This window comes from Triturus cristatus, chromosome 6 (genome assembly GCF_964204655.1).
Source record: "Triturus cristatus chromosome 6, aTriCri1.1, whole genome shotgun sequence".
Classification (NCBI taxonomy): domain Eukaryota; kingdom Metazoa; phylum Chordata; class Amphibia; order Caudata; family Salamandridae; genus Triturus; species Triturus cristatus.
In genome coordinates, this window is record NC_140589.1 from 1,708,794,528 (window position 1) to 1,708,822,208 (window position 27,681).

The 27,681-nt window shown below is 45.7% G+C and overlaps 1 protein-coding gene across 4 annotated transcripts in view; it reads right to left on the reverse strand.

The window, feature by feature from the left end:
• Positions 1 to 27,681, reverse strand: part of GPATCH2 (G-patch domain containing 2) — a 569,031-nt gene that overhangs the window by 170,208 nt on the left and 371,142 nt on the right. For all 4 annotated transcript variants that reach the window (XR_014963203.1, XM_085612932.1, XM_085612934.1 and 1 more), the window contains exon 7: positions 12,013 to 12,052. Coding sequence is in view for 3 of the 4 variants with exons in the window: in XM_085612932.1 (XP_085469058.1) it covers positions 12,013 to 12,052 (40 nt within the window). In the remaining variant the exon portion in view is untranslated. The remainder of the gene's footprint in view (positions 1 to 12,012; positions 12,053 to 27,681) is intronic.

Genomic DNA, 27,681 nt, shown 5'->3' on the forward strand with positions numbered 1-27,681 from the left:
TTAATCTTAATTCTCAATCTTACCACATGAATGGCCAACCTGGAAACAGATAGATAACAACCGGCTTAATCTTCAGCTTTCTCACTCTCAAACGAAACTACCTCAAAAGGTAGAACATGCCTCTGTTCACTTTAATCAGTGGCTTATGTCGACTGCTAATATTATTGCTCCTCTTAAGCAATAGAAGAACCCCGCTAGTCCCATGGTTTTTCGAACGACCTTAGATCAAAAAAACAGGAGTGTAGAAGACAGGGGAGATGTTGGAGAACAAACTATAATGAACAGGAACTTACCAAGTACAAAATCTTACTAGCCGATTATAAAAAAACTGATCCTGTCAGAAAAATGTTCCTATTTTTCCAGTCAAATCAAAGAGGCAGAAAATTCCTCTAAAAAGCTCTTTCGGGTAGTGATTAACCTATCCACACTCCCTGAAAGAAAGGGGAATGAGCACTCTCAGGAATTTTGTAACGCACTAGCGCAGCATTTTCAAGATAAAGTAGAACAGATTTATATCACTTTTGATAATATGCTAAGATCCGTCACTTCTTATACTATAAGGCCACAATGCCCAAATACTCCTACCTTTTCAGAATTTAGAGCAGTAACTGTGGATGAGATAATTACTCTTATTCTAAAAACAAAATCAGGTTCTGCCCATGATCCTTTTCCTCCTGCCATATTCAAACAAGCCCCTGAGATCCTCAGCACCAGTTTAACCTCAATTTTTATGGTTTAAATCTCTTTAATGAAGTGTTTAGCACATACAAAAACACTCTTGCAGGTTTAGCCATCGTGTCTTTTAACATTGCTAAATTCATGACCCTGAAGGGACAAGCCAGATCCGTCACCATCCGTGTGCCAATTTAGAGGAACCTTGCATACACTATAATGAGCAAGAAAAAACAGAACATTACAAAAACACCCTAAACCCTTCCCTTTCCCCTTCTCACCCACCACCCGTGTTCCAAGTCCACCACCTAAGCTATCTAGTCTATGCCTGGTCTCCGTCTCTATTCCATTTGTTGCGTATCAGAGAGGCGTAGTAAGCGGAGATATCGGGGGCAGGTAATTTCCAGAAATTCAGAGGCCAATATGGATCGAAAGGGTTGCCACAGTTCGACATATTTGGATCCCTCCCCCGCAATTGTCAGTGTTAGCTTCTCCATTCCAAGTACATGCCACAGTCGGTGTAACCAGCCTGTGAAGGTTGGGATGTGGGAGGTACGCCAGTGTGTGAGTATATTTTGCATTGCTGTGCCCAGCGCAATCGCTATCTGGCGGCCTCTGCGGGAGCGCAATGGTTAGGTCAGGGGATTTGGGAGGCCTAATAGAACATATGTAGGAAATCGTGGAATTTCAGTATCAAAGTGTTTATCTACTTCATCCAGTACTTGTTTCCAATAGGATTGGATGTGGGCACACTCCCATAATAAGTGTACCAAAGAGCCTACTTCTTCACAGCCCCACCAACATGTCGCTTCTCTAGTGTGGTCCATGGCGTAGAGATGCTCAGGGGTATAATACCAGTAGGTCACTATTATTGTGAGGGTTTCAGTGAGTCCGATGTGAGGGCATATAGTATATGCCCTCCCACTCTTTTTGACTGAGTGTCCTGCCCAGTTCCCTCTCCCAGCGTGCCCGTCCGGAGCTATAAGTGTGAGCATATCTGGCCTGTAGCATCTTGTATAAATCGGATATTAGCTTTTTGTCTGTCGTGCGTGTAATAAGCCATCGCTCATAGCGAAGAAGGTGTCTATCAGCCATGGAGCAGACCTGATCATTGAGCGCCCAATGTCGTGCTTGCATGTACCCAAGTCTCTCTGCCTCAGGCATCCCATATTCTTGTTTAAATTGGTAGAAAGGGATAACCCCCTCTGCGGTATACATGTGGTATAGGAATCGACACCCAGAGGGTCGCCACCTTGCAATAGCTACCGTGTCCATACCCGGGGTGAAATCTGGGTTGTCCATCAATGGAGTGAGTGGAGACGGGAAAGTGGTAAGTTTGTGCTTAATGTTGGTTTGATCCCATATCTCCATTGGGACTCGCGTGATATGCGAAGCATATAAGTTAGGGGGTCTGTGTTGTTTGTGAAGAAAGGGTATTTCCTGTAGGGGTCTGGCAGCTACCGCCTGATCCTGGAATAACCAGTGTTTCTCTGACTCCCAACGACTCCACTCAACCAGGAGGCGCAGTTGTGCTGCATGGAAGTAGAGCTGTAAATCAGGGAGTCCGAGTCGCCCTCCCCCGGGGGAGTGTCGCCAGCCTCTGCTTCAGGCGCGGCTTCCGACCATTCCAAATGAACTGGGCAAGTTCTGATTGCGTCTGCTGTATCCAGCCCAAAGGTGGCCTGAGAGGAATAGTACAAAACAGATAAAGTATCTGTGGTAGAATGGTCATCTTAACTGCGGCTACTTTGCCTAGCCACAATAGAGGGTAATGTTTCCATTGACCCAGTTCCCGCCGGATTTTCTGTCGCAGTAGTGTGTAGTTAGTAATAGCTGTTTTCGAAAGAGAGTAGGCCAACTGGATCCCCAAATACGGGATCGTGTCTGTCGCCCATTGAATGGGGAACAGGCTTTGCAGATATTCCCGGGTGGACCACGCCAGGAACAAATCCAGGGCAACCGACTTGTCCATATTCACTTTGAACCCGGCAGTTTGTGCAAAGAGATCTAAGTCCTCTAGGCATGCTGGCAGCGCGCCACGCGGGTTAGATAGTGAAATCAGAACATCATCCGCGTAAAGACTGATCGTATGGGTATAACCACCAAATTTGATCCCGGTGATCGATGGGTTGAGCCGCATCTTTTGGGCCAGTGGTTCCATGTAAAGAGCGAAATGGAGGGCGACAAAGGGCACCCCTGCCATGTGCCTCTCTCAATGGCGAACCGGGAAGATGTGTGTCCGTTTACTCTAGCTGCAGCCATCGGGAACTTATAGCAATTCAAAACATATGTGCGGAATTTCACGCCCATCGCCACTCGTTCCAGAACTTGCTCCAAATAGGGCCATTGGACCCTATCGAACGCTTTTTCAGCGTCGATAGCTAGCATCATGTATTCTCCCCGTGTGCGTGTGGCTTTTTCTTTTTCGATAAGGTGCAGGGCTCGTTTCGTGTTGTCAGAAGTTTGGCGTTCAGGGATGAAGCCCGCCTGATCCTGTTCAACAAGACTAAGCATATGAGGCGCGAGGCGGGAAGCTAGAATCCCCGTGTATAATTTAAGATCTATATTAAGAAGGGAGATAGGGCGGTATGCCCCACACTGAGCCTTGTCCTTTTCTGGTTTGGGGATCACCGCTATGGAGGCCTCCAGGAGATCTCCCGGGATCGCACCGGGCTCCGAGAAGGAATTAAAGAGTCGAGTGAGGAGAGGGGCGACCTGGGCACAGAACGTTTTATAAAAAACAGCAGCCATCCGGCCCGGGTGCTTTCGCTAGTTTGAGGTGCGCAATGGCGGCAATGACTTCTTCTGGTCGAACGTCTCTATCGAGGTAGTCGGCTTGATCTTTAGTTAGAGCTGGTAGAGTGATGGAGTCGAGGAAGGCTGCCCCAATTGAGCTCTCTAGTGGAGAGATAGCGTAGAGGTTGGCGTAAAAATCACGGAACGCCTCAGCAATGTCGCTGTCCTCCGAGACACGCTTACCATCCCTCCAGAGAATTTTCTGCACCCTCTGCTTTTGCCTGGTCTCGCATACTCTATGAGCGAGAAGGCGCCCGCACCTATCTCCCCCTGTATAATAAGCGTGTAGCAGTCGCAAGGCCGCAAATTCCGCCCTATCCTGGTCGAGCGTCGCAAGTTGTTGGCGCACGGCCTTAAGTTGCTTTCACACTCGGGGGGGCTCCCGTTCTCTGATGCATCTGCCCCAGCTCTCTGGTTTGTTGGGTGAGCTCTTCCCACTTGCGCCCGTGCTCTACATTGTCTGCAGCTGAGATGGCTATTAACTCCCCCCTAATGACTGCCTTCAGTGCCGCCCACTGAGTTGCAAGAGTGGTGTCAGTATTAGTGTTGTGCGAGAGGTAGTAAGTGATGACGCGCTGTACCCGCTTAACCACTTCCTTGCGATGCAGCAGTGTTTCCCTGAGGCGCCATGTCCTAGGAGGTTGATGGGCAGGTGGGAGGGAGAGACCAGTGGTCACTGGAGCATGATCTGAGAGGGAGGCGACTCCTATTTCTACCTCTGTCGCAAGCGCGTGTATGGGCACGGATGCCAGCAGATAATCCAGCCGGGCGTACGATTTATGCGCATTGGAATAATAAGAGTATTCGTGGCTTTGGGGGTGGAAGCTACACCATAGGTCTCCGAACCCTAAGCCATGTAAACGGGTCAGACCCTCTGTGGAAAGGGCGCCTGTCTGATGTGTGCGTTGACATGATCTATCTAAGGTGTTATCAAGAACCAGGTCTAGATCTCCCCCTAGAAGAATATGGCGATCGGACGTGGCTGAGGCTTCTATAAGAGCAGAGTGTAAGAACCGTTCCTGGCCATCATTTGGGGCGTACACTAAATGAATAGTGAATGTTTAACCGCCTATGGTAAATCTAAGTCAATAGTCTACCTTTTATCTCGGCCTCCTTGTGTAAGACCTCCCCTTTAAACCACTGGGCCACCAGGATAGCAACCCCGGCTGTTTTAGTTGGACCTGAGGAAAAGAACTGAGTTGGGAACTTCCGGGACCGGAGGCGGTGACAATCTTTAGACAAAATGTGCGTTTCCTGCAACAGACAGATATCTGCTTGGGTATGTTCCAGACACAAAAGAACCGCTCTGCGCTTCACTGGATTATTAAGATCTCTCACGTTTAAGGTGAGTATAGCAGGCATTCACATGGTAACAGTATAAAAAGCAATGGTGGGGCGCTGAATCTGATACTATCGAGGCGCAGGATATGCTCTCGCCCTAGAGTGCCCATGTGGTGTGGGCCTATGCTAGCGCTGAAAGTAAGGTGGATGAGGAACACTGGAAGCACCCCCCAAACAAAACCACCCCAGAAGGAAAAAATTGGAAAAAAGAGAACAATAACATATTGTCCATCATCCGTAGGTGATTGGAAGTGTGGCAAATTGGGGTAATCGGCCAAGATTCAAAAAGCCCCCCTCCCACCAACGGCCCAGAGCAAAAAACAAGCAATCAGTCGGCCATTTGACATCGTAGAGTTCAGCCAGGTTGAGATGTAGCCAGCTCTGTCGATGCAGTTTCAAGCGCGTCTTGCTGGCCCTTTGTGATTTCTGTGGCAGGAGGTTTCCTAGTGCAACGCCTTCTGCCCTGTTGACGCCACCGGGGATTGGAGTCAACCAGTTCCATTTTAGGGCCCTCCGTATCATTCTCCTCTGTAGAGGGATCCACGCCCAGCAGGCAGCAGGCCTCCGTCAGGGATCGTAGCTGGTACAGTTTATTGTCCATACGAAACACCAGTCGAAACGGATGGCCCCAGCTGTAGGAAATATTGCGCTGTTTTAAGTAAGCAGTGATGGGTCTAAAGGTCCTAACGTATTTTCAGGGTGAGCGCTGACAAGTCCTGGTATAAAACCGGTGTCTGATCGCGAAACATCAGGGGGTGTAGCTGGCAGGCTTTTTGGAGGATATCTTCTTTGGTGCGATAATCTTGCACGCAGACCAAAATGTCCGGTGGCGGAGCCGATGGGGCCCACGGGGGACCCACTCTATGTGCTCTGTCTAGGCGTAGTTCCGTTTCTAGGGGTCCCCCTAGGATGTGATTGAATAGCTTCCTCGCATATCTGAAAAGGTCCTTTGTGTCGTCTTCTAGTTTCACTCCCCGAATCCTGATATTATGGCTCCAGGAGCGGTTTTCCAGGTCTTCGAGGTGTATCTGAAGGTCAACCTGCTGGTCATGAATCCTGAGGACCTCTTGTTGCAGCACTGCTAATTCCGTGTCCCTTCCGTCGCTTTTGTCCTCCAGCTCGGCGACTCGTTCACCTATGCCGTCCACGTCTCTGCGAACCTCCTTTATTTCCTCTGCAAATTCCCTCTTGAGCGTATGGATGTCTTCCCTTAGCGCAACAAACATAGATTCCAAGAAGGCTTTGGTGATCGGTTCCGTCCCATCATCTCGCCTGGGTGCTTGATGCCATGCTGGTAGGTTGCTGCCCTGCTTGTGCCTTCGCGAACAGGTCCTTCAGTGTCTTGTCTGCGCGTCTCCGGGAGGTGGACATGTCGCGCACAACTGAGTCCCAGGGGAGCTATGAGCTGGCTGCGTTCCCACAAGGTACTGGGGCCACAACCCCAGGGAATGCCTGGATCCGGGCAGGCTGACCCTCTCACTGTATTTAGTGTTTGCGGGCTGCAGGGCCCAATGGTAGGTGTGACAGGGTGATCCTGTGGCTATGCAATCACCAGCGGGGGGGCCGGCGTCCCTCTCTGTGTGTCCCCTCAAGGAGGCCCAACTCTCACCCAAGCCCGCTGATGGCTTACCGTTCTCAGAGACAGTGTCCCCCGCTGCTCCTACCCACCACAAAACTGCACACGTTAGGCTGCACTTGCCTGAAGGTGTCCGTGGTCCTGTGCCAGACCGCGCAGAGCTCCAAGCGCCGGTTCCTCTTCTGCCAGGTCTCAACAGCTGTAAGTCCCAGCGTTAGGGGTCCCCTCCAGTCTCTCCGGGCCCCCTGCCGGTCTTAGGTCTGTCCCTCTGACTGCCGGGTCCATGACAGGGGTATGCTGCTCTCTACGTGCTCCAGGCTGGGCCTCCGACTCCCGCCTCTGTGCGGCCAGCGTTGAGTCAAGCTGCCCTGCACCTATATGGGGTCTGCCGAGTCAGATCTTCCTCTGCCAGCCCTCCGAGGTTCGCCCGGCCGGGATGCCTGGCGCAGGCCGCAGCGACTCTCCCCAAAATGGCTGCCGCGCCGCTAGTATGGGTTTGCCCCTACCCCCCACCATGGGGCAGGGAGCCGCCCAAGTGCAGGTGTCTTTCTCTGCCGCTCCCCCCCGCTGCGTGGATGAGCTCGGAGAAGGAAAGAGGGGGGCACTCGCCCGAGGTGGTCCGCTGTCTCCCGGTTCCGCGTGGGGTCCTGCGGGGCCGACCCCCCATCACCTGGGGCCCATCCCAGCGCAGGAGTGTTCAATTGGGCCCCCGAAGTCCTCGATCAGTGTCCGTGCTCAATGAGTGGCAGTCGCGGGTTTGCCCGTTGTGCCTTCGGCTAGCCCCACAGTCTCTGACCCGATCAGGTAGGGACCTCCGAAGGGTAGTGCTCCTGAGGTCCGGCTCGTGCAATGAGCCCACTTCACGCCGTAGCACATCCACTTCTTCAGGCCCGCAATCGGCAGCTGCCTGGCCCCCGTCTCCCCGCACCTCACCTTGGTCCGGGGCGACAATGGCGCTCGAGTCCCCAGCTGTGTCCCAACGGGAGGGACCAGGATCGCTGCTGGGCCCTCGACCGTTTCAGCGCGCGGCAAGGTACAGCGGGCCCGCTTCCAAAATGGCGGACTGGAGCACTCGTCACTTCTCTGCTTCGCTATCGGACCACCGCCAGGCTCTCCCTTGTCTCTGCCGTCCTCGACTGCTTTCTTGGAGGATCGGGGCCCCCAACGCCAGGCACTGTCACTCCGATGTTGTATGGGTCTGCCGCTTCGTCCCCCGGAGCTCCCTCGGCCCCGTCAGTAGTCTCTGGGCCTCTCCTCGCGGGTCTGCTGGTGAGTCGCGATCGCAACTGTTTCCTCACGCCATTGAGGGAATGCCCTCCGAGGTCCTTTAATGGGCTCGGGCCAGTGCCCCACAAGTGTCGCTACTGCACAGGCCCCGGTGCTAGGTCCGACATCAGCTAAAACGGCTAAAAGCCGGTGCTATTGAAGGCTGTCGGCGGGAGCTCCGGAGAGACACGTCCGCTCACACCGCCATCTTGGCCACACCCCCCCTAACCTCAATTTTTAACTCAATGTTTACAGAAGGTGTGTTTCCCTCCATCTGGAAGAAGGCCTCGATTTTGCCCCTCTTAAAAGAAACTAACCTCGATACATCAGATCCTAGTAACTATAGGCCTATCTCACGTCTTCCACTTTCAGCTAAACTGGTGGAAAAAGTTATGAATAACCAGCTCACACAATATCTACCTGAACACAGTTTTCTAGATGAGTCCCAATTCAGACACAGGGCAGAACAGAGCACCGAAACAACCTTAATAAAGGCTACAAATGAAATCAAAGCAGTTTTGGACATAGGAGGTGCGGCGGCTCTTATCCTTCCCGACTTGTCGGCAGCATTTGACACGGTCGACCATAAGATGCTGCTCAATCGTCTGACTTCTCTTAGCATTTCGGGAAGGGCATAAGCACTGGTCTCCTCTTTTATATCCGATAGGATACAATCAGTTGCCCTGGGCGACTACGCCTCTCTATTCTCTACTCTCCCATGTGGGGTTCCTCTATGAGCCCTACACTTTTTAATGTATATGTGTCTGAATTGGCGGCACTAATTAGGTCGTTCATGATGGCACTAACATCCTATGCAGACGATACTCAAATTGTCCAGTCTATCTGTAAAAATACCCTACCACCAGTAAAAAGATTTAGGGAGTGTATGATAGCAGTCAACCTATGGATGAGCGCGCACATTCCAAGCTAAACTCAGGAAAAACTGAGATAATACTGTTTGGCAATTTCTCCCCTAGCTGGTTTCAGATTTGGTGGCCAGACGGCCTGGGAACAGTACCTATCCCGGTCCCTAAAGCTAACAGGCATTTGCAATGCAATCGGTCTCGCCTTTGGGACCTTATATGTATTTAGCTATGCAGCACATTCGCCTGGGTGCTGAAACATCTACTGTTCTTTAACATGGAGGGAAAATAAGCACCAAACTGCGTGACATGTTAGGTATGGGAACACATGGAGAGAAATAGTGCCTTTCAGCAAGAAATGGTATAGTCCAAAGCTCTGTTTTTAATATAAACTCAGGGCCTTCGGTGATCATATCACTGAAAATACAAGATTTGAAAAAAATATTATTGTCTACAGGTGCTCATGGAAGACAATTTCTATGGACTGGAATCCAGAGAAGGCTAAAGTGATTCTGGTATTTTACTGACCTCTGCTGGTCGTTTTCTATCATGAAAGTTAAATAGAGGCAGTTGCCAGAAAAATAAAAAAAGAAAGTCCCTAAGCAGAAAGCAATTCTGGTTTTTTGATATCTGCTGGTCGTTTTCTATTAAGACAGTCAAATAGAGGCAGTTGAACAGAAAAAAGGCCCTAAGCGGAAGTAGACAAGTCCTGGGGCTGATCTCCAGAGCCCACAAAGTACATATCAATCAATCAATCAGGGAATTGTAAGCGCGCTACTCACCTGTGAGGGTCTCAAGGCACTGGCACATACAAGTATGTACTAAAGTATATACAAGATATAAGTATATATTAAAGTATATACAAGAGGTCTTGAATGCTCGACCTAAAAATCTGAGATGGTGATGGTTGAGAAACTGAACTTCACAGCTCAAGTCAAGGCAGTTTCCTCATCCAGTTTCTATCTACGCAAAACGATTAAGAAAATGTTACCTTTGATTCCAACAGAAAGCAAGAAAACGGTAGGGCTATATCTCGGTATACCCGAGAAGCAGTTACACAAGCTTCAGATGATCCAGAACGCGGCAGCAAGGCTCCTCCTGGGGATCCCAAACTTTCAAAAAAGCACCTTCAGAGTTTGCGCTGGCTGCCAGTCAAGAGTCGTATTAAGTTCAAGGCTTTGTGTATCACATATAAGGCACTACACGTTAATGGTCTTCAGTTCTTGAGGCGGTCACTGAACTGGTACTCTCCAAACAGATGCCGTCAGTCAGAAGGGACTAAACTGATACTCTCTCAGAGATTTTTTAAGTCTAATTGGGGTGGCAGAAGCTTTACAGTGGGTGCCACAAAGCTCTGGAATGCCCTCTCCATTACCATCAGAAGTCTCCCTCTCTGACATCTTTCAGGAAAGCCATTAAGACCTGGCTGTTCTAAGAACAGTGGTCCAGCTCGCTGCTAGTCTGTGAGCGCCAAGACACCGTTGGTATTCGTGCGCTGTATAAATCTATAACATAACATAATAACTTCTTGTACTGTGCACTTTGGGAGACTACCCAGAGTGAAATCAATAGGAATAGTACCTGCAAATGGGAATCATCTACTGCTGGAGAAGAGCAGGGGTTTCAGTCGCTTGTTACAGGAGTAAAAGTTAATGCGCAGATGATTATTTTGAGTTAACTCACAGACTTTTTCTTCTGAGGTTAGCATGTGCTCCGCACAAGATAGACAGTGCCAATCGTACTCTATCTGTGGAACACTCTGAGGGACGAACTCAAAGGCTTCCATATTTACCATTTACACCAATGGAGCATTCAGACCAAAAGCTTTCAGAGCCGAACAGAATACTTTACTATCACCTCACTTTACAAGAGATGTATCAGTCGATTATGAAAGACCAAGGATGACTGCACAATACATTGTAGAAGGACCAGCATGTCAGCAATGAGAATTTACAGAAAATTCAGCATTCATTTTTTGACATTGACCAATAAGTTTCATATCTCTGAACCCGAAATGGGAGCTAGAACAATGATAAGGCTTTAAGGAAGGGGTTGACTCACAGCAAACGTCTGAAGTGAGGAGTCTGAAGTGAGGAGTCTGTGAAGCTGAAGACCAGTGATACAGAAAATGTGTGTTATTGGCCCACCTCAAATTCTTCAGGATCACATAAGCCGTGGATGGAATAAACTCCTGCAGATGTGTGCTCTACTTAATGGCTTAAGCTCTGCCTGAGCTGGATGCATGATAACAATTGCTCCAGATCTTATCTCTTCATCAACTATCATACTCCAGGATGGTATTGTATACTAACATTCTAGAACTAATTTATTTGAATTGTGATTGCACTCTCTTGCAAGCCAAATGTTGGGATGGAAAGCTCCCCTGCATGATGATGGACGTGCACCTCTCCCCTGAGTGTCCCAGCAGCAACAGTATCTGGCTGGTACTGATTTTTGGTCATGGGCGAACATGGATCCTGTGTGTGTGTGCCATGATCAAGGTCTGTCTCACAGTAACACAGTCAGTTTTATCTGGGAGGGTGCACCGAGCACTACCCTTGTGAAAGTAGGGGGCTACTGCCATTACCTGGAGTGGCCTTTCTAGAGGCAAAGGGGCAGAGGCATCACTCTCTTTCTCTCGCTGGGCCGGCCCATTAATGTATGCTGTTTGAGTGGGGGCAGGGGGCCTGAGCAGAAGTGGCCTCACTGGCATTACAGTGTTTTGCAGATAGGCAAAAAGTAAATGTGGGCCACTTTTTTTGGTGTGCCCGGGTCGATATTTGATCCCAATCCAACCCTGGCTAAGGGGCAGGAAAGGGGACATAGCTGGACGGATGCCAATCAAAACTATCATGAACATCGTTTTTGAGTATTCACTAATGTGTTGCAGGTCCTTTGCCACCCTAGAAAGCTACTCCTGCGAAGAGCAGTACTTCTAGCGTGGTAAAGGAGTGGGTACACCTCGATGTTGGCGTACATACGTCATAGGGGTTTCCTGCAGGCAAAAGCGGTTCCCTAGTGAAGGAAAGAAAGTTAAGAGAAAGTGTTTGCACATATTTGTTATGCATACTCCAGTGGATTATCTGCCGTGTACATAATTGAGCAATGTACGCATATAAGTACACCTGGACCCTACAATTGCATACATATAGAAGTCGCATTTATTTGGATTTTGGGAAGTCCCAATATTGACTAAATCTATGCAAACTGTAGGGGTATGTCCAGTAGATTTGCACATTTTGTTTGAATCGGTCATGCAGTGTGTGCAATATGCACTACTGACAATGGGATCATTTATTTTTTAACCAAGTTCTTGTGCAGCATATCCTTCAAAGTACAGAGTCTGATGTATTTCAACACGTTGAATGGTTCGTGCAGTCACAATACTTGGGGGATGGACGGCAATACTGCAGCTGAAGATGTATTTCAAAGCACAACAGTAAAACGTATTCAGACACAATCATATTTTTACATTTCCTGTAATAAAGTGGTTCTTACCTGGCCGTGCTCCTTTCTTGCCCCAGGGCTGAACCAATGGCTGTGCGAGAGAAAAGAAAGAATGTTTTAACAATATACTTAGCTAAAGCTCGTGCTGTCATATGATCGGCCTGCGCGTGCTTTCCGCTGTTTTATCGTCCAGCAGGAAAATGCAGCCCAGGGCCATGCTTTATTTTAATGGGATATTTTATGGGAGCCTAAAAATTTGTACCAGTTTTTATTTCCGCTGAGGAAAATCACATGAGCGCTGCACAGCACAACCGCTGAAGGCAAGCAACATACATTTCATTAAATGTTTAGGATCGATAGTGAGCACAATTAACACATACTACAATCTACATCCCCTGTGTCCCCACCCCCCAGGATACCCTACCCTGACCTTACAATTACTTCTACAAGAGGATGCTATGGTCGTAGGCATCACTTGTCCACCAGGTACCAGAACCAGGGGTGTTTAAGACTAGACCTGGGCGAAATTTTAATTTTGCTGGAGTTATTGGAGTAATTTCAGTAATTTCAGTAATTACACATTACTCTTGTGATGCAAAATTACCAAAAGTATGCGATTATACCCGTTTGGGTAATTAAGAGTATTTTTTAGGCAAAAATCCTACTGCGAGAGCCCAGGAACTACGAACTGAGAGTCCACATCTGCTGCCTACTACTGTTCATGTCCTGTAGCAGTTTATGCTATTTTCTCAGAGCAAAATGCAGCCTCTGGGCCATTTTGGACATGCCAAATGCTGGGCCTTTTTGCATTTGTCGCCCTAAGTGGGTCGGATATGCCCAGACGTGGGTGGGTCCTGTGATCGCCATGCCACTGGAGTCAAGCTAACCTGGCTGATGAGGAGTGATACACCAAAACTGGTCCTAAGATGCTTGTTTCCGGTCCGAAGAAGACCTGATCTGGAAGTTCGGTTGGACTGTTCCCATGGGGAGCAGGGTCAAGACTGATTTGCCTACGGCTGGGTCCAAACTGGAATGGCATGGGGAGCAAACAAACTATGGATTTAGGCCCAGATCTCTGTACTGGGTGTGTATTTTTTTGACATAATCAGTATTCCGACCATCAATTGTTCTTTTTGCATTTGTCTCCCTAAGTAGGATGGGTATGCCCAGACATGCGTACCAAGCTCGCCATGCCAGTGGAGCCAAGCTAACCTGGCTGATGAGGGGTGATACACCGAAACCTGTCCTAAGATGCTTTTTTCTGGTCCGAGGAGGACCTGACCTTGCAGTTCGGGTTGCACTGTTCCCGTGGGGAGCAGGGTCAAGACTGATTTGCGTACGGCTGGGTCCAAACTAGAATGGCGTGGTGAGAAAAAAAAGGATGGATTTAGGCCCAGGTCATTATACTGGGTGTGAATGTTTGACATTATTTAGCATTCCATCCATCGATTGTTCTTTTTCATTTGTAGCCCTAAGTGGGATGGGTATGCCCAGACATGGATCCAGTGTTTGCCATGCCACTGGAGTCAAGCTATCCTGGCTGATGAGGGGAGATCCCCTAAAGCCTGTCCTAGGTTGATTGTTTCCAGACCAGGAAGGACCTGGCCTGGCAGTTTAGGCTAGACTGTTCCCATGGAGAGCAGGGGTAAGACTCATTTGCATATAGCTGGGTCCAAACTGGAATGGTGTTGAGCAGAAATAGAAAGGATTTAGGCCCAAATTTCTGACTGGGGGTGAGTGTTTGACATTGTTCGGCACTCCACCCATCAATTGTTCTTTTTGCGTTTGTCGCTATGCCACTGCAGCTAAGCTATTCTGGCTGATATGATGGTCCTAGGATGCTTGTTTCTGGTCCATAGAGGACCTGGCCTGGCAGTTCAGACTGTCCTGCTTCTATGAGGAGCAGGGTCAAAACTGGAATGGTGTGGTGAGTAAAAAACTATGGATTTAGACCCAGATCTCTGAACTGGGGGTGAATGTTTGACATTGATCAGCATTCCGTCGATTAATTGTTCTTTTTGCTGTTGCAGCATTTCGGCGACAGGATGGTGGTAGCCTCTGGTTCTTTTTTGAAAAAGAGAGGAAAAAGTTTTAAGTGTCCACTCTTACAGTTCGGCAGGGGAGGACTACACTCTAACACCAGCCAAGGGTTCAGGATCTATCGAGACACTTGGGGGTTAGGTCTCAATCTCCCAGAAGCCACCAGCAGGTGCCATGGGAAATCTGAACTGGTCAACTGCACTTAGCAGAATCTTGGGCTTCTTGCAACGTTTGTGTTCCAGGAGCTTAACACGAGGCTAGTTCTTTAGCCCTTGGAGTCCACTCTTCTGGCCAGGGTTCAAGTGGGAGTAGGTCGAGCCCTTGGGGGTCTCTCTTCACAGGTTACAGTGGGTGCAGTTCTTTTTCTGATGTACAGAGGTAAGCAGGTACAGTCCTTCTTCTATATTTTTCAGATCCATTAGTGTTCTGAAGGTATCCAGTGGTGCCACTTGCAGGCCTAGCACTAGCTTGTGGGTGGAGTGACTCCCTGAGCAATAGAGATAACGTTTCAAGAGCCAGGTCTACCCACTTTTATAACTTCTCATGGAGATTTGGACCTAAACAATCCTACAGTGCACTGTTCTGCCAAAATCCAACATGGCACAACCCTTCTTCCCATTGGCAGAGCTCTGGGCATACCCCTGATGTGTGTCCATGGAAACAATGAACTTCCCTTGCAAACCAATTTTTGAACTGCATCACCCTGCCACCTGGGAGTGGTGCCTCCTGGTTACCTAGACAGTGGAAGAGGCAGACTTAAGTGTGAGTTACATTTGCCTGTGACAAGGGATGCCTCTTTGGAGCTTGTGCAGTTGGTGGACACATTCCGCAGGCCATCCTGTCAGAAGCCAAGACCCCTTTGTTCACTTTTCTGGGAGCCATTGATACGTCGTAGCAGGCTGCCAGGTGACAGTTGTGGAATTATTCTGAAAAGGCTTTCAGAGGTTTCAGGCAGAAAAATATAAACTTGCTAAAAGTGCATTCTCAAAATACTAATTTAAAATCTGACTTTTCCACCAGATTGGGTTTTAAATTACTTTCAATTGGAGTCCTTGAACCACGGTTGTGGCTAACTGAAGGCATGAATGATAAGGTATTATAATGTAGCAAGGTGCTTTTCTATGGGAGAGCCAGCCTTGTCACAGTAACAAACGACTTTGGAGATGTTTCATTACCAGGACATGTAAAACTTAATTACACATGTCCGATGTTTTAAATACCATGCACCCTGCCCTATGGGTTTTTCGGGCCTAATTTAGAGGTGACTTATGTATTAAAATAGGTGTTTAAGTCTGTTAAAATTGTGATTTTAACAGGTCAAATGACAGTTTTAAAACTGTATCAAGGCTAGTGTCATGTTGTATATGATGACTTTAGAGGGGGCACAATAAGTGCTACAGTTCACTAGTGACATTAAACTTACAGTCCTTGGTACCATATACTATGGACTTTCAGGCAAGTTAAATGTGCCAATTAGGATTTTTAGCCAATTCCACAAGTTTTGAGTGGTCAGAGCACATGCACTGGGGCCTGGTTATCAGGGTCCTAGTGTACAAAGTTCAAAACTAACAGCATCACTCCCGGAGAAATGGGGGTGAGCATGCAAAAAGATGCATTTTCTTACAGTTACTCATTCTGTAAACTTGTCTTCCCAAAGGTGTCAATAGAGAGCAGTCAAGGCTTCCTCCTGGAAGTGGTAAATGGGATGGAACTCAAATACAATATGATATAGTAATCACACTAAATATTCTTAAATCTGGCCCAGTTAACCTTTTAAAAATGATCCAATTCAGAGCAAACGGGTCTGGAATTAAGTCCCCAATATGCGCTACATGATTACTAGCCCACCCCACCCATTCTTCAACAAACATCTTTTGTTGTCTCTGCTTGTGCAAAGTATCGATATGAGCGCACCATGCACGCTGCGAAGAGATAATGGAAAGCTGCCTATCCAAAATACTCAGTGGTACATTGTAAATTGGGAGGTAAGTTGTTAGACCGGTCATCCTTAGGGTGGTCTTTCCCCAAACCTTTTGCCTTGTGCCTCCACGTTTTGCCAATTCTTTTTGTTGGCCTTAGGATTCTGAGCACTTTACCATTGCTAACCGGTGCTAAAGTGCATGTGCTTCCCCCCTAAAACATGATGACATTGGCGTATACCTGGTTGGCATATTTGTTGTACTGGTAGGTCCCTTATAGAGTGGTATACCATATACCTAGGGCCTGTACTTCAAATGCTACTAGTGGGCTGCCGCACTGATTGTGAAATACACAGAAGTAGCCTTTCAAACCTGTCTCAAGCCTGCCACTGCAGTGCCTGTATGTGCAGTTTACAGCTACTTCGACTTGGCATTTAAAACTACTTGCAAGACCTTAAACTCCCTTTTTATTACATATAAGTCATCCCTAAGGTAGGCCCTAAGTAACCCTAAATGCAGGGTGCCATGCAAGTAAAAGGTAGGACATGTACTTTTATGTTTGTCATGTCCTGGTGGTGACAAACAGCCTATTTTACTTTTCACTACTGTGAGGCCTACCCTTCTTATAGGCCAGCATTGGGAATACATTAATACACGTTTAAGCTGCAATTCTTGAGAGGAATAGCTTTTTCATGTTTCATGTGTTTGGAATGGTAATGGTAAATCTTCCTTACTGGTGAAGTTGAATTTAACAGTACTGTTTTAGAAATTACACTTTTAGAAAGTGGACATTTCTCTGCACTTACTCTTCTATGTGTGCATGACAGCCTGTCTCCAATACAAGTCTGGGGTGAGTGCCAGCTAAACTTTGTGCATTCCCTTTAGACAGCCACAAACACCGGAAGGTGAGGCTCATCTGCATTCTAAGCACTCATCTGCGTTCTGATGGGTCTTCCTGTGCAGAGAGTGGCTTACACTTCAATAGGTAGTGTCCTGTCCGCACACAAAGCACTGATTTATCCCCCACAGATAGCCTGGCAGACAGGACTGGGTTGAAAGGGATCCTTGTGCATTTCAGAACGCAGCTTTGAAGTCACTCCGTTCATCACAGGCACGTTTGGGTATAAGTACTTTGTCTCTGACCCCCTACAATCATACACTTCTGGATCTTGACCTGAACCTCTGTCAGAAGGACTGCTATGCTGCCTAAAGGAACTACCTGGATTGGTTTTCTGGAAGGACTGATTTTCTGCTTGTTGCGCTGCTGCTTCCTGACTCTGCAGAAGGAGAGATGGACTCGGCCTTCCCTCCATGTGATCTCTAAGAGCTTGCTGGCTTGCCTCCTTAAGTCTCAGGGACACAAAAGACTTTCTGCAATTCTACTGGTGCTGCTGGACTCTGCCTTCTGTGAGTCCTACCCTTGCTTGAGGTGCACTCTTTAAGTTCTAGGCCCCAGAAGTGGATTATTGCAGCTTTTTCCACATGGATCTCAATGCTGAGATCACATTGCACCGATCGGAACCAATGCATCACCTTGAACGCCGAAGCAGCGGCCGCTCAACAACAGCGATTCTACAGCTGGCGCTGCTCGATGCCGATGGACAGCGCAGCTTGAGTTCAACACAGCTACTGCATTGGAAAGGGGTTCAACACCGAAACTTCCATCAACAGAGGGGGAACGGCACCGACACTCACCTCCATCCAAGGATCGACGAAGATGCGGCACCTCCTTGACTCCTCGCCTTGAGTCTTCGACATCAACACTTAGCCCCATCCAAGGTACTTTGTTAGTGGGACCTGTCTGAGTCCTGTAGCCGGCCTGCCCTCGACCGCGGTTGGCCTGAATTCTGGATTTACCCCCCCCCCCCCCAGCACGACCTCAAGTAACCTTTTAGGGCTAGTGAGTTCTAAGGACTGTCTTTGCATTTTATCTCTAAAATAAATATTTTGACTTCTACTGATTGTATTTTTATGGTTTTGGTCCTATTTTGCTCAGATAAATATTCTCTATTTGTCTAAACCTGTGTGGAGTCATTTTATGGCATATTCATTGTGTAACTGTGTGTGTGTGTGTGTGTGTGTGTGTTCACAAATACTTTAGACATTGCCTCTTTAGATAAGCCTGACTGCTCTGTGCCAAGCTACCAGAAGGTGAGCACAGGTTATCTTTTAGAGTGTATCTAGCTTACCCCGACTAGATTGGTGGTTGCTGCCTGGCCTGGCTGCATACCTCAACCAACCAGCAATCCTATTCCTAACATAAAAAGGAGAAAGTTGTAACAGTGTGATCAGAAATACCATGTCCAAGATTGCTTGCCCCGGGAGCTGCAAGACTACAAGACATGAAAGTACGTCTCCTTCCATTTCTAGGTGAATTAGAAAATGTTTCTGATACGCATAAAATGAATAAAGCACTATAAGAATATAGGACTTTTACTGATATTGCGTATGATAGTCCCCACTGTCTGCCTGTCTACAAAGTTTTTAATAGCTATTTAATAGTCCATAGTAGCTTTTTGTTCATAATTGCATTAGTTGTAATTAAGATTATATCGATGAGAGAAATTACTTCATTTCAACTATTAGCTTTTCACAAATAAGAGCTGTGCTCATCCAGCAACATGATTATTTCTATAGGTTGCTTTGTTTTAAGATGTTACTTTAAAAAAAATAAAGAATTGTTATACCAAGATGACATTTAGATGTTTTAAATAAATTATAGTCAGATAATATAATCAATGTTACCACAGTAGCACAGACCCATTGGAGGTTCCTCTGTGTATTGCCTTGTCCTTCTTAGCACAGAAGGAGAAGGCCACCAAGCTTAAGGTGTCAAATAAACAAGGAAAGGAAATTTGGCATGTTCTCGATTAGGGATTTGGTGAAAAACATTCACAATCAAACTCATCAATGATTCACCAGCTATATATTAACTCAGTTATTAATTTGTATTTTTGTGGCTGGTTCATGCATATGGACTGGTGAAATGGTTGTCCAGGCCAAGCCAGAAAGTGACTTAAATGCCTTCCTAGAAAAACCATTTCTATGGGATGGATTTGCAAAGTGCCATCCTTGTCTAGCTGGAAAAGAGCAACCTCTGCCACATGGTTTGGTCCTATGGGAGTTTGGCAGTGTAGTTTCAGCGAGCCCAGGGCATTCTAACCAATGAACACAGAATGCCCCGGCTGAACATTCCACAGTGGTACATGTTTTACAAAGAAAAGGACAACAGAGTAAACCCACCTAAGTACATTCATTATAATCAATATCTGTTTTGTAGGCAAGCATTTGAGCATACAAAAATATAGGAGTACGTGTTATACATTTATTATAAAAGCATCTCACTGCAAGGCTTGTCATGTTTGGGGATCTTTTTATTTATTTATTTTTGAAGCTTGCAAAGCGCACAGCTACCCCCAACGGGGGTGTCCCGGTGCTAAGACAGACGGCAGATGCGAGCACTCATAGAGGGCTAAGAGTTGGAAAACAGCCAGGTCTTCAAGTCGCGTCGGAAAATAGATTCTGATTCAGCCACCCGCAAGGACAGAGGCAGGCTGTTCCAGGCTTTGGCTGTGATCACTGCGAAAGCTCTGCCACCCATTCTGGAGCAGCGAAAATGGGGAATCACCAAAAGGCGGAGATGGTTTGATCTGAGTGAGCGGTTTGACTGAGCGTGCTTGAGTCGAGCTCTGAGGTTGGCCACGCCCTGACCCTGCATTGCTCTAAAAGCCGAAACCAGTGACTCAAACTGAATGCGCCTGGTCACTGGATGCCAGTGTGGCTTCTTCAGGTGGGGAGAGATCAAGTGGCGACATGGGATGTTATTGATCAACCTGGCCGACGCGTTCTGAATAATCTGTAAGTGTTTGATCAGATTGGCAGTGGCCCCAGCATTCAGACTATTTGCATAGTCCAGATGTGAGGTGATCAGGGCGTGAACAATGGTCCAGCGAGATTCCCAAAGGAGAAAAGGGAGAATTTTGCGAATCATGTGCAATCTGAGCATCCTTGTGAAACAACTGCTACCTGAGACCAATGCGATGGAAACCAGAATCTGCATCAATAGAGAACCACCATTGATTGTGACCAAAGATGATGTTTCCACCCTGTTTCAAATGTTTTCATTTGTGCATGTGTTTTGTTGCCAACGTAAAAACTACAAACATAATGGCACTTCCCCCCAACTCATTAGGAGAGGGGTCTCACCTCGCTGGAGCTGCAATACAACTAGAAAAAGGTGAACAGTTTACTCCTGCAAAGTCACGGTTTTACACCTGCAGAGCGCTCCTTTTAGTACTTTAGATCTATTTGATTCATAAACCATTAGCGTTGAAATCTACAGATTATACTCCTCATCATTAATTATGTGGAAAATGCAGCAAATTCGAAATGACATAGACAAAATTATATAGCATCAGCCATGTCCCTGGACTCTTTTGGGCATGCACATGCTGACGTTAAGGTAATACAAATGTGATGGATTTCACTACCATTATGCCCAAATTGAGTGGCCTCAAATTTTACAAAGCATAGTAGTACATACAGCAATCCAGTCAATTGCAATGCACCGCGAAAGAGCTCAAACTTGCAATAAAAGGAAACAGAGGAAACCAAATGGTATTTCGAATGCAGAATGGTCAGGCCTCTCCAAGGTCTATGTGAACTAGGTACTGCTAGGCAAACCTAGAAACCATGTACGACTGCAAGCTACCTCAAGGCCAAGTATCTCCTTTTCAGGCTTTGACACTCAGGAAATATTGAAGTTGAACAAACAAGGCATCATCTCAGAGGATATTGTGAGCTAGAACCCCTAATTCAGGTAGCAGATGTATCACTCAAAACAAGTAGATAGAACAACCACGCACTATTTTTCTTTAAGAAAAAGATCTAAGATGTGTGCTTCCTTTAAAGGTAAATGCTTACTGCAACTTAAGCCGACTTTCCTGATGCCTTGTTGCATCGACTTCAGTTGTTACAGAATCAAGCAGCCAGGCTGGTCTGTAGGATGCCTGAACATACACATGTCAATCCCTTATTGACAGAACTTCACTGGCTCCCAGTTAAACAAAGAATACAGGCTACATACACCCTGTTATATGTTTTTTAAGAGCTTAAATAAATTAGCTACAGAATTTATTTCAGACAAAATTAAGAAATATGTTCCGTCATGTAATTTGAGGTCAGCTGGCTCTAATTTGCTAATTGTTCCAAAATATAGAAAGTTTAGTTCTGGTGGCCTAACTTTGCGGTTACAGCCTCTACCAGTTGAAATCTCTTACCGAGTACAATTCGATCTGTGACGGATACCTTTACCTCTTAAAGAAAGCCCGAAGACCTGGCTTTTTATACAAGTCTATGGGACTTATTGAAACAGCGTATGACCCTTTGATAAGTTGGTCATCTCTGGTCATCTAGCGCCAAGAGACCTATGGTGGCCGTGCGCTCTATAATATAAACATTAGTGTTTTTAAGAAGTTTCATGGCATAACATTCAGAACTTGTACTATTGTCGCTCTGTAACTTCTCTGTCCCTTCCAGGGGCTGAGCATGCTAACAGGTGTTACAGGATTAGCCATAATCCATAGCCAAGCACAGCTAGTGCATTTGATTGCTCCTAATGACACAGTAAGACACCTGATTCACTTTTCTTTGGGAGTAGCACGCGGTGCTCTCCGGGGCTGCACACAGGGACTGTGCTGCTTGGCACTGTCATGGTCGGGCAGCAAATGCACAGTCATTAATTGTTAACAATTACCTGTGGGGATAGAAGCAGCAGTAATCCTTTGAGGGGATTCAACGTTGAGCAGCAGTGGGCAGAGCCCTAGGTGCACTCCTGCTGTGGCGGGAATCGACAAGGGATTCATTGTGGAACTGGGGCGGGAATCGACAAGGGATTCATTGTGGAACTGCTGGGATGTGACACTTGGTTCTCATTCTGATATAGGTGTTGCTTGAAGATGAGCAATCAGAACATCAATGTGGGATGCAGGCATGGATGATTCAGCCTGAAATTAGTGTCGTGAGAAACAGGGTGATCACATTCAGGATGCCGAGAAGTAGCTCATATTGGGAGTCGCCACAGGGCCTGGCAGAGGATGCAGGTTTCCCGGCAGATCAGAAACATCTGCCCTCCCTAAAGGCAATTATCTGAAACCATGGACATGAGTTCTGGGCTGAATAAAACAGGTCCTCCATACACAGGGTAGTATACCGATTTTGCTTCTTAAATTTGATCAACATCAAATCTATTATCTGTTCTGGGATACAATTCCTACCCTACCAGAGGAGACAACTAAACAAATCTATTACTGGCCCTTACCTTCCTCTACACAGGAGAGTGGTGCTCCTTGAAGTAAAAAGTGGCCAGTGGCGCTCCGTGAAGTAAAAAGTGGCCACTGGATAAGCCAAAACAATTAGCTAATATGTTCAAAACTGGCTCTGACACACTGACCATTCTTATTCAAAATTGTTCCCAGGTTTGACGAGGAGGAGCCAATCGTGCGGAAATACACCTTGATGTCAGTTGTTCACTCACAAGGAGTGTGTCGGAATCTAGACAACCTTAGCTCAATCAGATGGTGGTTCCTGGGTCTTTTCAGTAGAGCATGGCAAAGGATGCGGGGTATGGTTGGTAGCCACTTTTTGTGTAGTCTTTTGACCATACTCTTGCCTACAATCATTCCTCAGATGTTGCATTCTTCAGCTCACAGATGGATCTGCTGAAACTGGCTTGGTACTGGTCCAGTGAGCATAAAGGATCCTTCCCGATCTATCCACTGGATATGAATTCAAAACCGTACACATGCACTTGAGGTGCCAATTAGTTCTATACGGAAGGTGAAATCACAAGAGCAGTGCAGAGGGTATGCAGGGGGAAGGGGAGATGGCAGTTATGGCTACCACTATGCCCTATGAAGCAGCCCACAAAGCTAGGGTCTACATACATCCATGGGGACCCCCACATGGATACTTTCCATGTTCAACACATACAATCAATGGAAATCAGGGGGACACAATCATGATATGCTATATGTAACATGCATTAATGCAGGAAGAGCCGGTAGGTAGTCTCCCCACTGGAGAGCACATAGAAAGGCCAACAAATGACTGCCATAAATAGTTACCGCCATCCCTTAGTAAAGTTACGTCTTGGTCACTGGGTGATAGCCTGCCACCTTACAAGAGGTACCACATTGGGTTAAACCTTGTCAGAATCTTGCACCGCGAGGGATGTATGAAAATCACGTAGAGCAATTGTCAGATGATTCATGACATGGTTCTTCTGCACAAGCTAACATAAAGGGTCTGTCACAAAGAAAAAATGATGTATGAAAATCATGTACAGCTCTAATCGGATGAACATTGGCATGGATTTACTGCACAAGCAAACACCGAGGTTCTACCAGAAGCAGAAATGTGAAGCAAGTTGTTAAATGGACACCGCCAGTGACACCTGACCAAACACACATTTTCAATCATATTTGCTAATAATTCATAGTTTTTGTATACAGTGCTGAAGGTGAGCTTTTGACATAAGTTGAACACCTTCGGGTATGGCAAAAGTATCCAAATTAGAATTGCTCCACAGCAAAATGCTATATATTCATCTGAAGTGGTTTGTTCACACTAAAACCCAACGCTATTAGAATGAAAATGCTACAGATGTTATGGTTTTCAATTCCTGAGCCACTGTAATGCAAATAAGAGCTACTGTACCAGGAAGAAAAGTGCATGAGCTAATTTGAGGCAGAGTACTTACTTATTTATCGGGTAACCTGCCCAGAATGCCAGCTATTCCGTTTATGCGTCACAAATTCCAGTTCATCAGTTGCTTGCTGTGGCACAGGGGTGTGGCACAAAAAGCCCACTCACACCACGCTACAGACGTAGGAAATTGCACATCTGAAAGCAGCTTTGAAAGCTGCACTTCTAAAAATAACTGAAGTATGAACAGTGTGAAAGGGGTTGAGCGTATATTTAATAGGGTATGAGGTTGGATACATGTTAAGGGTTTGGGATATAGAGTTAGGAAAGAAGTGTTTGGGTTATACATTTATAGGGTTTGGGACATAGGGTTATAGGTTTTGGGAAGATGGACTAAGGGTTGGGAATTTTCTGTCAAGGGTATGGGGTTAGGAGTCAAGGATATATAGTTTAAGATTTGGGGTAATGAGTATGGGGAAGAAAGTTTAAGGGGTTGTGGAATATGGGTTAGGGGATGCTTCCAGTAGAGGAACTAGATTAGGAGCTTTTGCTTAGATGAATTAATATATGGATACCAACATTGAAAAGCATGTATTTAAAATTAAAATGTGTGTATTTTTAAAACTCATGAGCCAATGTTCAGTAAAAAACGGTTGAATTTTCAAAATTTATTTAAAGCTGATATTCGAGTGATAAAAATCAAACGGTGCTGGTTAGAATATTACTAATATCATTGACTTTCTGCTATGGGCACTGTAGCTGTGGTTGTTACATATTATCCATGTAGAAGCATCCCACATTGATAAAGCATTCTTTACATTACTGCTGGCAACCATGCCCTATGCACGGAGGTGCTCACTGCTAGTAATTTTGCATATGGTGGCATGTTATCTGATGTGGATACTACAACATCTCTAATAATATTAGTAGCACAGGAGAATTGTCATTAAACATAACTAGTTCTTATTACATAAAAGGTTGGAGAGCCATGGTGTAGTACTAGTTCAAAATTAAATCTGTCTCTGAGATATAGGAATAAACTGAAGGCAACGCTGAACGGCCTTAATAGAAAACTTATCTCCTCGGAATTGGCACCAATTCAGTTGGCACTATTTTTGTTATAACCGAGCGTTATGCAATTTTCAGAAAGGTTCAGAGAACTACTTAAGAAGAACACTAGGTTAAAAGGTGTGCGGATTTGAAGGTGGTGTTTGAAATGTTTAAACAAGAAATTTTACATGCTCCATCTTGGAAATCTATTGCTATATTGAGTGAATGAACTGTAGGTGTTGATGCTAGCAATTGTGCTGTGGGAGTGATGTTGCTGCTGAGATACAAGAATGTGTAATGGATTGCCTTATATGGATTAAGGACACTTAGGGAAGCAGAAAAACTACTCTGTCATTGGACGTGAGTTTCTAGCATGTACTTGGGATCATGAGTACTACAGGATGTGCATGAGAGGAACAAGGTTTATTTTAGGAATTAGTCATAAACTGTTACGGGCATTTCAGTATAAGATGCATTATGTTCAGGGGAAAAGTAATGTACATGGTGAATTAATGTCAGATTGTCCCCTTCTTGAATTTGGAGATGAAAGAGAAAGTGGTGCTGGTTGTCATACGCACGTGTAATCAGTAAAGTTGGACAGATGAAATTAAGCTGGCTGGGTAAGAAAACGCTGTCTTTGAGATTCAAGAAGCATTAACAATGAAAGAACAAAGTGTGATAGTGCGGGGCTCACGATTATTCCCCCTTGTGTGTTAAGTGAATTTACAATTGACTTATTAGGGCAATATGAAGTTGTACCCAGGAGTAAATAATCTGCTACAGTCTTGTGCATTAGTAAGTATGGTTAAAAAGAAGAACTTAATGTATTCTGTAAAATAATTTTAGGGTGTTGCATTTTGTATGGAAGATATCACAGAGGAGCTGCTATCAATCAGTCACATTTGTGATGGAGTACCTGTCTGCCAGACTCTAAAACAGGTCCTACATTGGCTACATGATGGCTGAAGGATATATATATAATTACAAAGTGGTGAGATGGAAGAGAAAGAGAGAGAGAGAGTCAGGAAATGTCAAAACATTGATGGAAGAGTTACATGGATCACAGAAGAAGAAATACTGTAGGTGTGTATGTAGGAGTAGATCAGTTGGAGTGTGTTAAAATGCAAAGCTGTGGGGGTAAAGAATGGGATGGGTGGCGAGAAGCTCTAATGTTGTTGATGAATTGTCTAATGTGAAGAGGTTAGAGAGTGGTAAATATGGGATCACAGATGATTGTCAATTTGAAGAGAAACTTTATATATGAAGAGGAAGAAAAGTAGATGTGGCAAGGGTTAATTGGTATAAGAATGACCCTTCCATAGTATACAGGTGTGTTCCCCTGCTCTCAGTGGCCAACTGCATGTATATCTGATACCCTCACTTTTTCTGGTCCTGGCATCACCCCAATCTCAGATGTCAGTTGAGGTCTGCCCCAGACTGTCTGTGATATTGGACCTATCATGAGGTCCGGAAGTGGGCAAACAGCATACCCTCATTCTGAACAGATGATTACTGCCCTTGTTCTGTGTATCGCACATAAAGCAGTGGTGGCAGCATAACGTGTTTTTAGAAGAGATCAGTAGGGTGATCAGTGAGAGGCCTACTTGTGTAAAATTCATGCAAATATAAATATAACTATATATATATATATATATATATATATATATATATATATATATATATATATATATATATATATATATATATATATATATAACTATATATTGGGAGATCAGGTTGTTTCCCTAGACTTTTACTTTTGTTAACTAGCCGGTTTCAAGCCTTTCGCAATTCTCACCGTTCAAGACGCGCTGCGTGACCGGGTGGCTGCAGCAGAGGCGCTGTTCGACAATTTGCCGGCTGCCAATGTTGAAGTTGACAAACAATCAAACAACACTAATGTCAACGATATCAGGGGCCTATAAAGAAAATTGGAAAAACTATAAAAAAAATGAGCTCACGAAGTGGTGGGAAAGGAAATCCCTGGAAAAATATCGGGATGCGGGAAGGGTGCCTCGCGGATTGAGAGTAATGATCGCATCTTCCTATGAAAATCCACATCCCGAGATGCTTTCTGAATGGGCCACGAACAATCTTCAGGTGTCCATGAACATGGTCCACATCCTTATTAAATACGCCGACATAGATAGAGATAGAATTCTTAAAGAGATTGATGAACTTAATGGTATTCTTGACGCCAGTGATCAAAAAGATCTTATATCCAGGGGCGAGCTGACATTGTGAATAAATTAAAACAACATGAGGATACTATTAAAGTTCGCAAAGCTTTCAAATTCGCCAGAAATCGGGACGATTATTTGGTGGGAAGGGTATTCATCTTTTCTCGCAAATTTGACAATATGAAAAGGAAGGCTTTAACCAGTCAGCTACCACCTTCTTTGACAACTGATGGTGCAAGTACCAGTACAGTTCAGGAAGACTCTCATGTCAACTCTTTAACTAGTGGCGATTCGGATGATGGTATGGGCACCTCACATGTTCAAAATAAAGTGGCAATCAAACACACCTTAGGTGAGGAGCTTAATTTTTTAACTATGGACAGGCGGGAAACTCTCCGCCCCAGAACCAAATGAGCGCAGCACCAGCCAACGCCGGAGGGAAAGGTGCAGGCAACGGCTCAAACACATCAAACAAAGGAAGAGGGGGGCAGAGATGGAATCGTTAGATGTACAGGACAACACTATCATCAACGTAACTGATACCACACTTACTCAAGCTGAAAATCAACTATTAGCATTGGGTTTGTCTTTCTGTCCTGAGTCCAACTTTTCCTACAAACAGTCACGCATTGACATTTACAAATTTATTTGGAAAATTAAGCTCAAGAAAATTTTCCAGCTTAACAAATCAACCAATGTGACTAATATTGCAAGTACCACTCATGATAATCTTCAAGTTCAAGATCTGCATGTGTTACAAACAATACATTCACTGGCGAAAGAGAACTCTGACTGAGAAATATCGGACACTGATTCTGAGTGTCTTG